The 11,729-nt window shown below is 32.6% G+C and overlaps 1 protein-coding gene across 1 annotated transcript; it reads right to left on the bottom strand.

Annotated features, from left to right (window-relative positions):
• Nucleotides 1–8,810: 8,810 nt before the first annotated feature.
• LOC136276356 (uncharacterized) lies at nucleotides 8,811–11,616 on the bottom strand. The gene is made up of 2 exons (XM_066088233.1): nucleotides 9,650–11,616; nucleotides 8,811–9,610 (listed from the first exon to the last, which is right to left on the bottom strand). Exons 1-2 carry the CDS (start codon nucleotides 11,150–11,152, stop codon nucleotides 9,197–9,199), a joined length of 1,917 nt encoding a protein of 638 aa, XP_065944305.1. The 5' UTR covers nucleotides 11,153–11,616; the 3' UTR covers nucleotides 8,811–9,196.
• Between the last annotated feature and the right edge of the window lie 113 nt (nucleotides 11,617–11,729).

Below are 11,729 nucleotides of genomic sequence, written 5' to 3'. Positions count from 1 at the left end.
ACGATTTTATCTTTGAATTGATGAGTTTTATCTTATTTTTTCAAAAATCAGAACGATCTAGTTCCCTATTATTATTATTTTTTTCCTTTTTTATCTTACAAAATTTGTGCACACTAGTTCTCGGAAATAGTTCGGTCGATTTTTATGAAACTTTCAGATCTGATAATAATTGATCTGAACCTTATTGGAAATTTTTTATATTGATGACGTCATTTCCGTTTCTGATATATTGACGATATAGTGATTTTTTGAGGGTCTGCTTGTCCTTTGAACTTCTCCTAAACGGTAACAGATGTTCAGTTCAAATATTCAGTTGAAGATATGTCATAAATGTCTGGCTCAAAGAGCCTCAAAGCTCGCCTGGACCCGAAAATAGAGATTTAAAAAAAGTCATGATTTTTTGTGGTTTTCTTTGTTTATCTCTTTTATTAATAATATTTTGTTATATCTTGTATAGCAAAAAAGTTTATATTTATATGAGCTTTCGTTTAGTACCAAGAAAACGGGGCTGACCCTAAAATTAGGGACCCAGATGGGTCTAAAGTCTTTTGTAGCTCTTTACTGAGAGGTATTTTGTTATAAATCATGGAAGCAAAATTGTTTATCTTACTGTTATGTACCCATACAATATAATGACTTTCTTTGTTGCTTAATTAGGGATTTGTAGGGGTCAGAAGTGCAAAACTTTGATCATCTATATCTGGTTAAGGAAAGTTATTTTTACAAGCAGTATAGAAAAAATTATGTTCATAATGACGTACTCAACAATATTCAACTCTCAAAATTTCGATTACGGGTCGGCCCCTAAAACTTTCTTTCTCAGATATCTCAAGAACGATAACGAATTTGTAAACACTTATTGAGCAAAATGTGTGTAGTTTTAACTGACTTTTCATTAAATACCAAAAAAGGGACTGGCCTGTAAAATTAGGGACTAAATAGGGGTATAAAGTCCTTTAGTTATATGTCTTTACTAAGGGTTATTTTGTAATAGGTTATAGAACCAAAAATGTTTATCGTACTGTTTTGTACCAATACAATATAATGATTTTCTCATGTATTAGATAATTTGGGCTTTTTATGGGTCAAGAGTTTTAAATTTTGATCACCTATATTTTTACCTATACCTGGTAAAAGAAAAATATTTTTACAGCAGAATAGAAGAGACGATGTTCAAAATGATTTACTAAATAATATTCAACCTTTCAAATTTCGTTAAACGGCTACAATAAGGAGATGAGGGGTCGGCTCCAAAAATTTTCTTCCTCAGTTATATCAAGAACGATAAAGAATTTGTAAACTATAGGGGCCTGAGGTAAAAAAGTTTAAGCTTTTCTATCTCAATTGGAAGAAATACAAGTATTAAATAAGCAACGTAAGAGAACACATACAAACGATGAAAAAAAGGATTATTACTCTACTCCTTTTTCAAGATCATGTTTTGTTGTCGAAAATCAAAGTCAATGACATCATATCACCTTCTAAAAATCAAACGGAAGACCTCCTCGTTGCTAGCAACGAGATCGTGTCCAGTTATTATTATTTTCTTCCTCTGACTTTATTAGTGGTTATATCTCAGAAACTATTCAACTGCTTTCCACGAAATTTCCAGAACTTGTTTGGTATTGTAAATACTCAAGGATATTAAACTTTGAGCTTATGGCGTCACTTACGGTTTCAGATATTGACGATTTTGCAAATTTTAAGGGTCATTTTGTCCACGCATCTCCTCCAAAACTAGACGATATAGAAGCTTGAAATTTTCAGAGTTTGTAGATGAATGTCTGTAGATGTACCCACATGCTTCCAATTATGAAAATTGCTTAAGGTCTCGAAGCTCACCTACCTCAAAATCATCACCAACTTTTTTCACGAAATTTTCACACATTTTCTGTAATATCTTTTGACGTATAAATATTTTGTTTAGACACGTAATGCAAAAGTTGTTTGAAATTTCATGGGCTTTTATTTGATATCAAGAAAAAGGGCATGGCTCCTAAAGTTAGGGGCCAAGAGGGCTCTAAATTCTTCTTACAATAACTCTTTACCAAACAATAATTTGTTATCAATTGTAGAAGCAAAAATGTCTATTGTAGAGCTGCTTATCTATACAGTACCTTACTTAAGTCATATCTTACGTAAATAGGGGTTTCAAAGGGGTCAGAAGTTCAGATCAGGGGTCAGATTGCTCAAAATAATATTCTATTCAATATATTTTCTTAAATATTTTTTGTCGATGGCCCCATTAAGGAGTTTAAGGGTCGGCCCCTAAAACGCATTTGTTCAGATATCTCGAAAACGGTTAACAATTCGTGAACACTTGTTGAACAAAATATGTTCATATTTGCAAGACCTTTCAGTTGATATCAGGAAAAAGGGGCTGGTCCCTAAAGTTAGGGGCAAAGAGTGATCTAAGGTCTTCTTACAATAACTCCTTACTGAAAAATAATTTGTTATTAATTATAGAAGCAAAAATGTTCATTGTACAGCTGTTTACCTATACGGTACCATATCTAGGTCTTCGATTATGTAATTAGGGGTTTTAAGGGGCCAGAAGTTCAAAACTTTGATCATTAATGTCTGAAAAAGGAGAAATAGTTTGAAAAGCAATGTAGAACAAAAGTTGCTCAGAATAATGTTCTAAACAATATGAACAATATTTAAAGGTCGGCCCCTTAACCACACTTGTCAGATGTCTCAGAAACGGTTAACAATTTGTGAACACTTCCTGAGCGATAATTTGATATCAATGATTCAGCGAAAACAAAGAACTTTTAAAGCTGAATCTAACGCTGAAATCCGTTTTTAAATCGGACGATGCACTACATAGATATACAGATATATCACCAACTTAAACTTTTCTCCGCAATTCAATTTCTCTTCTCTCTCTCTCTCTCTCTCTCTCTCTCTCTCTCTCTCTCTCTCTCTCTCTCTCTCTCTCTCTCTCTCTCTCTCTCATATTTGAAAAGGCGATGAAAATAATCAGATTACTGCGATCTGATCTGAATTTTGGCATTAACAAACTGTGCAAACGCTATTCAGTTCAATGATACTGATTACTACATGACTCCAAACAATACACACATATAAAAAGAAAATTTTATACATTTAAAGATGATAAAAAATGTGTTAATTTGTACATTGAAAAAAAACAAACAAAAAATAATTGAAGAAAAATAGAATGAGAGATCTCTCTCTCTCTGTTTTACTTTATGTTGCTCCTATTTTTTTTTTTTGGCTGTAATTTTGGAATTGTATTGTTTCATAATGTGAATATTTTAAATACATCTATATTGATGAAATAGTTTTGAGCAATACTGTTTACCAATATAGTACGTATCCATTATAAACTTTTTATAATCTTTAAATGTATTAATTTGTATTTTAGGTTTGTGTTTTGTTTAGAAACATGTAGTTATCAAGATCATTGAACTGAATAATAGTTGCAGTGTTTGGGAAAGGCAAACATCAGATTTGACCGTACAGTCCATGATTTAGGATCAGCAAGAGGTAAACATCTTCACAATGAATGAAAAGTTTTCCTGCTTATAATCGTCAATGGTATCAAAACACAATAAACATACCCTGGTTAAAATCTAAAGTATACAATATTTTATTAGACCAATTTAAGCAATCATGGTATAGTGAGGTACATAATTCTCCAAAAGGTTTAAATTATAGGATTTTTAAAAACTCACTGGATTTTGAAAAGTATTTATTGATTTTGCCAACACAATTATGTAAGAAATATTGTAACTTTAGAACTGGTAATGCTAAATTACCTATTGAGATAGGTAGATGGTTTAATATTCCTAGAGAAAACAGAATTTGTAAACTATGTACCTGCCATGAAATTGGGGATGAATTTCACTACCTTTTTAAATGTACTGATGTATATATATCCAATTCAAGGGTTAGATGTTTACCAAAATATTTCATAACAAATCCAAATGTTGTAAAATTTGAAAAACTGTTTAATATCACAAACATAAACCAACTTACCAATATTTGTAAACTATTAGATACTATATTTGAGAGAGTTAGCTCTCTTGGTTAAATTATATCTGTTATCCCTTCATCATGCATGTACCATTGATTTTCATTTATTATATATATTGTAGTTTGTACATACTGTACATATGTTTTTTCTCTACACTGTAAATTCAGTTATGAGAATAAAGTTCATTGTCATTGTCATTGTCAATATGTTGTATTGATATTGTTATAAAAATTTGCATATTATCAAACAATGTAAAACGTATGTGAAACGTTGGGGCGAGACTAACATGCGAATCGAGTAGCATTGTTTGGTCAGAAATATTTTTTCCGAATTGTTACTATTATTTCTAACAGACGGCCTCTAGGCGAAATGACCTGATTATTTTAATCATCTTTTCCATTTCAGAGAGAGAGAGAGAGAGAGAGAGAGAGAGAGAGAGAGAGAGAGAGAGAGAGAGAAAGAGAGATGAAAACTTGTGTATTTTGATGAACAGATAAATAGGAAGGAGAGAGAAAGAGAAAGAAAGAGATTGAGAAACAGAGAGACAAGACAGAGAGAGAGAGAGAGAGAGAGAGAGAGAGAGAGAGAGAGACAGAGAGAGGGTATTTTGATGAACAGATAGATAAGAGAGAGAGAGAAACAGAGAGAGAGAAACGGACAGACTGACAGACAGACAAAGAGAAAAACAGAAAGAGAGACATGGAAACATTTGTATTTTGATGAACAGAGAGAGAGAGAGAGAGAGAGAGAGAGAGAGAGAGAGAGAGAGAGGGGGGGGACAGACAGACAGACAAAGAGAAAAACAGAGAAAGAGAGATATGAAAACGTGTATTTTGATGAACAGATAGATAAGGAGAGAAAAAGAAATGGAGAGAGAAACAGACAGACAGACAAAGAGAAAGACAGAGCAGCGAAATGATAATGATATGCAGATATATAAATGACAGAGTGGCAACACCACCATTAGCGTGTTTTGTTAATGAAAAATGTTACGGGACCAACCTTACTTTGAGAACTACATTTATGTTGATATACAATCGTTTTACCGGTAACGAATATCTGCCAGTATCGAATAATTTTTAGAAAAATTATTGGTGAAAAACGAATATAATGTTTTAAAAAATCAAAGCTAGGTAATTATAATACAGAAATAAATATTCTATCAGTGTATGGAGTTGTTTGACATTTGCACGATTATTTACCGTATTATTTACAAATTAAAAAGGTGACCCAGATATGAACTGCCGGTGTAACGAAGAATATTGACCCGGGTTGAAAATTGACCCGGGGGTCATTTTTCAACGTTGAGTATCGACCCGGGGGGTCATTGTTTAACGTTGAAAATTGAGACCAAAATCGTGAAATTTATACCCGGGGTCATTTTTCAACGGTATGAGAAAGGTTTTTTTAAACTCTGATGACCTCGACACGTTGAAAATTGAACCTGTTGAGAATTGACCTCAACCTCAGAGTTTGGATCTGAACTAGAACTTACTCTACACGGTTTAAATGTACAGTCATGCACATATTTGAAAGTTTCAGTTTTAAAATGTTCATACTGTCCGATACATATGCGGACGTGACTAATTTCTTTCAGGTTGATATGTCCGATTAATCATTTAGTTTTGAGACTGAAAATATGATATTCATGTATTATTACAATACTATGTAAATAAAGCTAAGAAGATGACCGTTTGCTTCGGAATGGAACAGGCGAGTAATACTTTTTGACATAGATGACATGGTCTTCATTCCCTCGTTTGAAGTTTAAACTTGTCATAATCTCTGATAAATATATCTAACAAATGTATTGCCCGCTATCGTCAATTTTAAGGCAATTCAACAGAGCTCTATTTGACAGGCACCTGACGTTATATATTTTTCTAATAATTGAAAATATATAACCTCTATACTGTTTTATTGGGTAAATGGTATATATATATTTATATCAAGACAAAAGGATATAATGTCAGATACCTAATGATGCTTAATTTGAAGAAGTCAGAATATTTCCCTGACAAAATAATAAATGAATGGTTGTCATATTTTTCCCCGTTTTTATATATACTGCTTTATACGTATATACACAGCATATACATATTTACACATGTTTTTAATTTTTTTTACGACTAAACAATAATTTTTCATAAACTTGTCATATTAACTTTATTGAAGCACCATCCAATTTTCTGCATTTACAGGGTTATAATTTTATTTTTTTAAATGCAATTTATTTTTATCATTTTGAGTTTTCAATTCCATTATTTACCTGTAAATTAGAAACAAAGGCAACTGACGTTATACATTTTCTCAAAATTAAAAACATATACCCTTTACAGCAAAAATGTTATCAATTTTAAAAAAAGTAGGTTTGCATCTAAATATACAGTCGGAGGATGGTTGATCTAATTATATTAATAGTATACATGAAAAGGCATACAAAAAGTTGAATATATTAAGATTTCTCAAGCATACAATTGATAGATTAACACTTGTTAAAATTCGGCTTTTATCAGACGTAGATTGGAATATGGTGATGTTGTTTGGAACAGCTGTATCAGGGAAAATCCGAATTGCTTATTAAACATGTACAAATTGAAGCATCTAGGACAGTGACAGGGATCAGAGTTAATTCTTTTAAAATCATTTTATATACATGATTTCAAAAATTCGCGCACTTGGGTTACTTCCCCTAACTATGACGTCAGACGAGGAATCTTGATAACTCGCCACGCTGCATCATAAGTAATCATTGCAATGTCAGAGTCGATTGTTTCACCAAATGTGCCCAGTTGCAGTATAGAATCTACGTTGGTAAGTTATTTATTTATCGATGTATATATATTTCCACTCATTTTTAATTATAATGCAATTTAAATGCCAACGTATGTTGTCAAGTGACGATGAAGAGGAAATTCGAATCAAAACATCTTTCTCAGTCGAAGACAGAAAGAAGCAATATAAACATGATTTTTGCATGTCAAATGTTAATTTTGGTAGTTACGTGTTTGTAATTCTCATTTATGCAAGTATGGTGTTCGAAATTATGTTTAACACTGTTTAAGGTTTATAAAACCTGAGACAAAAATAACATGTTTTTTTATGTCTCTGATAGAACTAAATGTAGTGAAAAAAGAAGTGAACTTCTGTTGAGTTTGAGACCAATGATTTTCTGTGACAACAGAGTTGTTATTTACATATCTGCTGACAGTAATTTAATAATTACTAAAACAACATTGTAGTAATTAAGATGTATTTTAAAACATAATGAATATATATTAATGTTATGTATTAGTTATGTATAAAAAATAAATTAATACTTTTTATTTCAGAGTAATAGAAACTGCTGTGTTCCTGGCTGTACCACATATGGATACCCTATAATTCCAGGCCATGGAAAAATCAGCTACCACAATTTCCCTCCCGCTGGTGATCCATTAAGGAAACAATGGATAATTAATATTAAAAGAGATGAAAGTGATTTATTTAAAGTAACATCCAGCACTGTTGTTTGTTCACTTCATTTTACGAAAGAAAATTTGGAGTACCATCCATTTAGTGGAAGAAGAACCAAACTGCCCGGATGTGTGCCGACTGTGTTTAATTGTTGGAAACACCTTAATCACATTTACAAAGAACAAAGATCAAGACCATTAAATGCTCTTCAAAAGGCCAAGAATGTTACCAAAGTCGCAAACACCAAGTGCAGTAAATTGCATGACAACGGTGAGACATGTCCTGAAGCTGTTGATGAAGGAAGTGTATCGGAAGTACCAGTAGAAAACATTTTCAATGACGCTAGTGTTTGTGCTAATGAGCATGAATTGGACAATTTTTTCCTTTCTGATGAAATTAAAAAACTGAAAGAAAAAAATGAAAAAATGTTGAAAGAATTTGAAAAACTGAAGCTTGAAAATTTGACTCTAAAATCAAACATTAATTTGTTAAAATTTGCCATAGAGAACTTGAATGACAAAGATGTAAATTTTTACACTGGGTTTTCTAGTAGAGCAGTATTTAATGAAGTCTTAAATTTTTTGAATCCAGGTCCAAATGGAGAAAATATGATTCTTAATACTGCTAATATTGATAATATTGATGAGATTCAATGTAATGTTAAGAGTGGTAGACCTAGGAAACTTTCTCCAGAGAATCAGTTTTTAATGTTTCTTTGTAGAGTAAAAGTTGGATTATTTGAGTATGATTTGTCGAACAGATTTGGTGTTTCAATTAGCACTGTAAGCAATGTTTTAATATCTTGGGCCAATTTTTGTTATCAACGTCTTGGAACTTTGAATATTTGGCCAAGCAAGAAGCAAGTTTTTCAGTATATGCCCCAGTCTTTTAAGGAAAAATACCCTTCAACTAGGGTCATTATTGATTGTACTGAAATAAAGGTAGAAATGTCATCATCCTTACTTTTAAAGTCACAGACTTACAGCAACTATAAGAGTGCAAATACATTAAAAGGTTTAATAGGTATTTCACCGTCAGGGAGTGTTAGTTTTGTAAGTCAGTTATTTACAGGCTGTATTTCAGACAGAGAAATTACAGAACGTTCTGGTTTTCTTCAGCTTCCCTTTGATAAGGGAGATAGTATAATGGCTGACAAAGGCTTTAACATTCAGGATTTGTTAGATGAAGTACATGTAAAACTAAATATTCCACCTTTTTTAGGTATGTATGATCAAATGACAGGTGGGGATGTTTTAAGGACACAAAGCATAGCTGCAGAGCGAATTCATGTTGAGAGAGCTATAAACAAAATCAAATCATTTCACATTTTTGATCAAGTTATTCCTCTTAGTTTAATGGGATCCATCAATCAAATTTGGACAGTGTGTGCACTTCTTACTTTGTTTCAAGAACCTATTATTTCTGTGTCTTGATATCCTGTAATGAGTATCATTTGTACATGTAATGATGTGTAACTATCTTTTAATAATGACTGGAATAAGTGAATGATATACTTGTTAAATTACAAAAGTTGTTATATAAATTCATTGTAATTTAGTTAAGAAAGACTGTTTATGCTGCATTTCGATAGTACATAATATATGTTAATGATACTTGTTTCAGTTTGTTGGTGTATATATTGCAGGAAAATTCAACTGACTGCTATTGAATAATAAACAAAGACATAAATACATTTTCTATTTTTTACTCAAATTATACCTGCAATGTTCAATGTCAAATTCAGGATGAATCTGAATGACAACTTTGTAGACTTCGAGTCTGATGGAGCACAGGGACAATTTGTGAAACATAAAACTCATGTAATTTGTTAATCATACTTGTCCAGTAATGTTTGTCAAAAGCAATGCGTTCAATAATCAATCCTTTGTTAGTATACACAACAAAGTCACACCAGCGAGCACCACATATTCCTAGTTGACCTTGCACTTGGCTGTAGTAGTGATGGTTTCTTTTCAAACATGGTAAACCTTGGTCATTCAGTTCACAGTAGAATGTTGGGTCACAGCAAGCATCAACTGCAGATATATCTCTATGCTTATAAGCACACTTGACTTCCAACAAGCCTAGGCCATACTTTGCATCAAATACCTTTCCATCTGGAGAAGCTCCTGCCCAACAAATTTTTGGATTTACAAAAAGACCACTGCTCTAGATTTGTACTGGATTCCTTGCTCTTTCCATATACTGCTTATATTTATATTTAGCTTTTTCCTCATTTTCTGTTCCGTACTTTACAGAGGGGACATTTGAAAGATCTTTTTTGCTAATCACTGTATTTTTAATAAAACTTTGATTATTTTTTGTTTTTCTTTTCATTACAAGCCCAAATTTACTGGCTGTCAGCCTATTCCTGCGTTCGTTAAACCATCTATCTGATAAACTTTGTGTTCTTGTACTTTTCTCGATTTCAGTTGCCTCTGTATTGTTTAATTTTAGTTTAAATTCATCTTGGACATCCATAGGAACCTCAAGCTCACAGGTTTCTTCCCATGGGAATGGTATTGGGTCCTCTGGGGGTTTTTCCTTAGATTCTGGTATACCAGTGCAGTCAATATTTTCAGCAACATGAAAATTTGGCTCTGTTAATGACAGCTGATAACTTAAAACACTACCAACTGGAACAGTTGTTCCTAATCTGGTCTTAACTCCATCTGTGTCATTGCAATTAAAAACAGAAAAAAATGCCAAGTTCCCCCCTAAAGTCTTTAAACCTGTTGCTAAATCTGAACCATTAGGATATTCTATGTCTGTTCTTGTTGATTGATACAGTGTAGGTTTTATTCCTGTAGACTGAGAGCCATATTTTGGTTTCACCACACGGCACTCCATTATGGGCTCTGAAGAAATTCCACCCGTCCGACATTTAGACCATTCTGCAGGCTTTTGGGTGCATGTCTTATTTAAGGGAAATTCAGTCAGCTTCATTTTTTTGGCATGATCAATTGTGTAAAGCAAAGCAAATATGTGATTGCAAAAGCCTGTTATACCAGCAACACAGGAGCACTTCCCTGACTCAACAGAGCCAGAATTTGAATTTAGTTTGACTGAGAGAGAATGAGGCTGTTCATTTTTCCTCTGTGAACGGTAACATTTACATTTGATGTGTACAGAGTTGTTTTCTTTCATACAAGTAACATCATGTATGTAACCATCCCAAAAAAATTTATAACCCTTTTCAATGGGTTTTTCTACATATTGTGTATTTTTTCCTGATGATTTAGCATGTTCAGATATCATAATATGTGAGAAAGTTTCCGGTAATATGACCGTACTTCTACTCCAGGCTTGCGCTTGTTTAGTACATGTAAGAGAACTTTTTGTTTTTTCATCTTCCTTATGAATTTTATTTTTTTCTGCATTTTGTTTGTTTGTTTTACAGTGAGAACATTTTATTTGTTTCTGCAGTAAGTGACAATGCCCGGGATCTGGGTCCGTTACTGTGAATGTTGTACACGCCGATAAATGCCTGACCCGATTACACAACTGCGCTTTTGTGTCCGACTTTTTAAATGAGAATCCTCGGCATTTCATCCACCATTCTAGTTCTGATTTTTTACACTTTTCTGGTTCTTTTGAAAGAATAGACCCAGGGATGTCATCTAAAGTTAATACGGAACATTCTGAGCAGATGGTGTTGCTTGTAAGATTCGCCAATACTTGCGACTCGCTCATCATGACATCGACGATTTTTTCTTGTATACCTGTTTATAACATGACATCTTTTAACAATATTCGCTTTAAAGATACTAAACCATCGGTACTATTAATTTTAAATTAATTTAATGGTTCATTTGTGATTCAAGCATTTTTTAAAATAATCTACGGCAATATAACACCTTTAATTAATATAGAGCAGAAAACTACTGTTTACATCAGCGAAGTGAAAGTAGACTCGTAATCGATTATATTATATAGGCCTAATATTGATTTAATGAGCGTAATTATCGATTACATTAGTCAATTACAAGGAAAATGTTAACAGTTTCGATTATTGTTATATTTTTTCTTACAACAAAACGTTGCAAAACATATAACTCACGCAAATTTATGTCGTGTATAATATTCTTTCATACATGTACGTAATTACGTTTATCCTCGTTTGACGTCATCGCTAAGTAAGGTAGATAACCCTTCCGCTAGAGGGCACGATTTATTGAGCTTAATTTGGAAACTTTGCAATCTCGAAGGGATAAACATAAACTAATTATATTCTACAAGATTAGCACCACAAGATATGTTAGATTGAATTCAA

Source organism: Magallana gigas, chromosome 6, assembly GCF_963853765.1.
Source record: "Magallana gigas chromosome 6, xbMagGiga1.1, whole genome shotgun sequence".
Classification (NCBI taxonomy): Eukaryota; Metazoa; Mollusca; class Bivalvia; order Ostreida; family Ostreidae; genus Magallana; species Magallana gigas.
The sequence above is the reverse complement of the archived record's forward strand: the minus strand, read 5'-3'. Positions and strand labels throughout refer to the sequence as shown.

Bases quoted from the DNA above. Each gene is read 5' to 3' on its own strand.
- LOC136276356 (XM_066088233.1), bottom strand. From the start codon at position 11,152: ATGATGAGCGAGTCGCAAGTATTGGCGAATCTTACAAGCAACACCATC. The intron at 9,611-9,649 runs GCAAGGAATCCA...AGTGGTCTTTTT, and splicing joins ATAAGCAGTATATGGAAAGA to GTAAATCCAAAAATTTGTTG.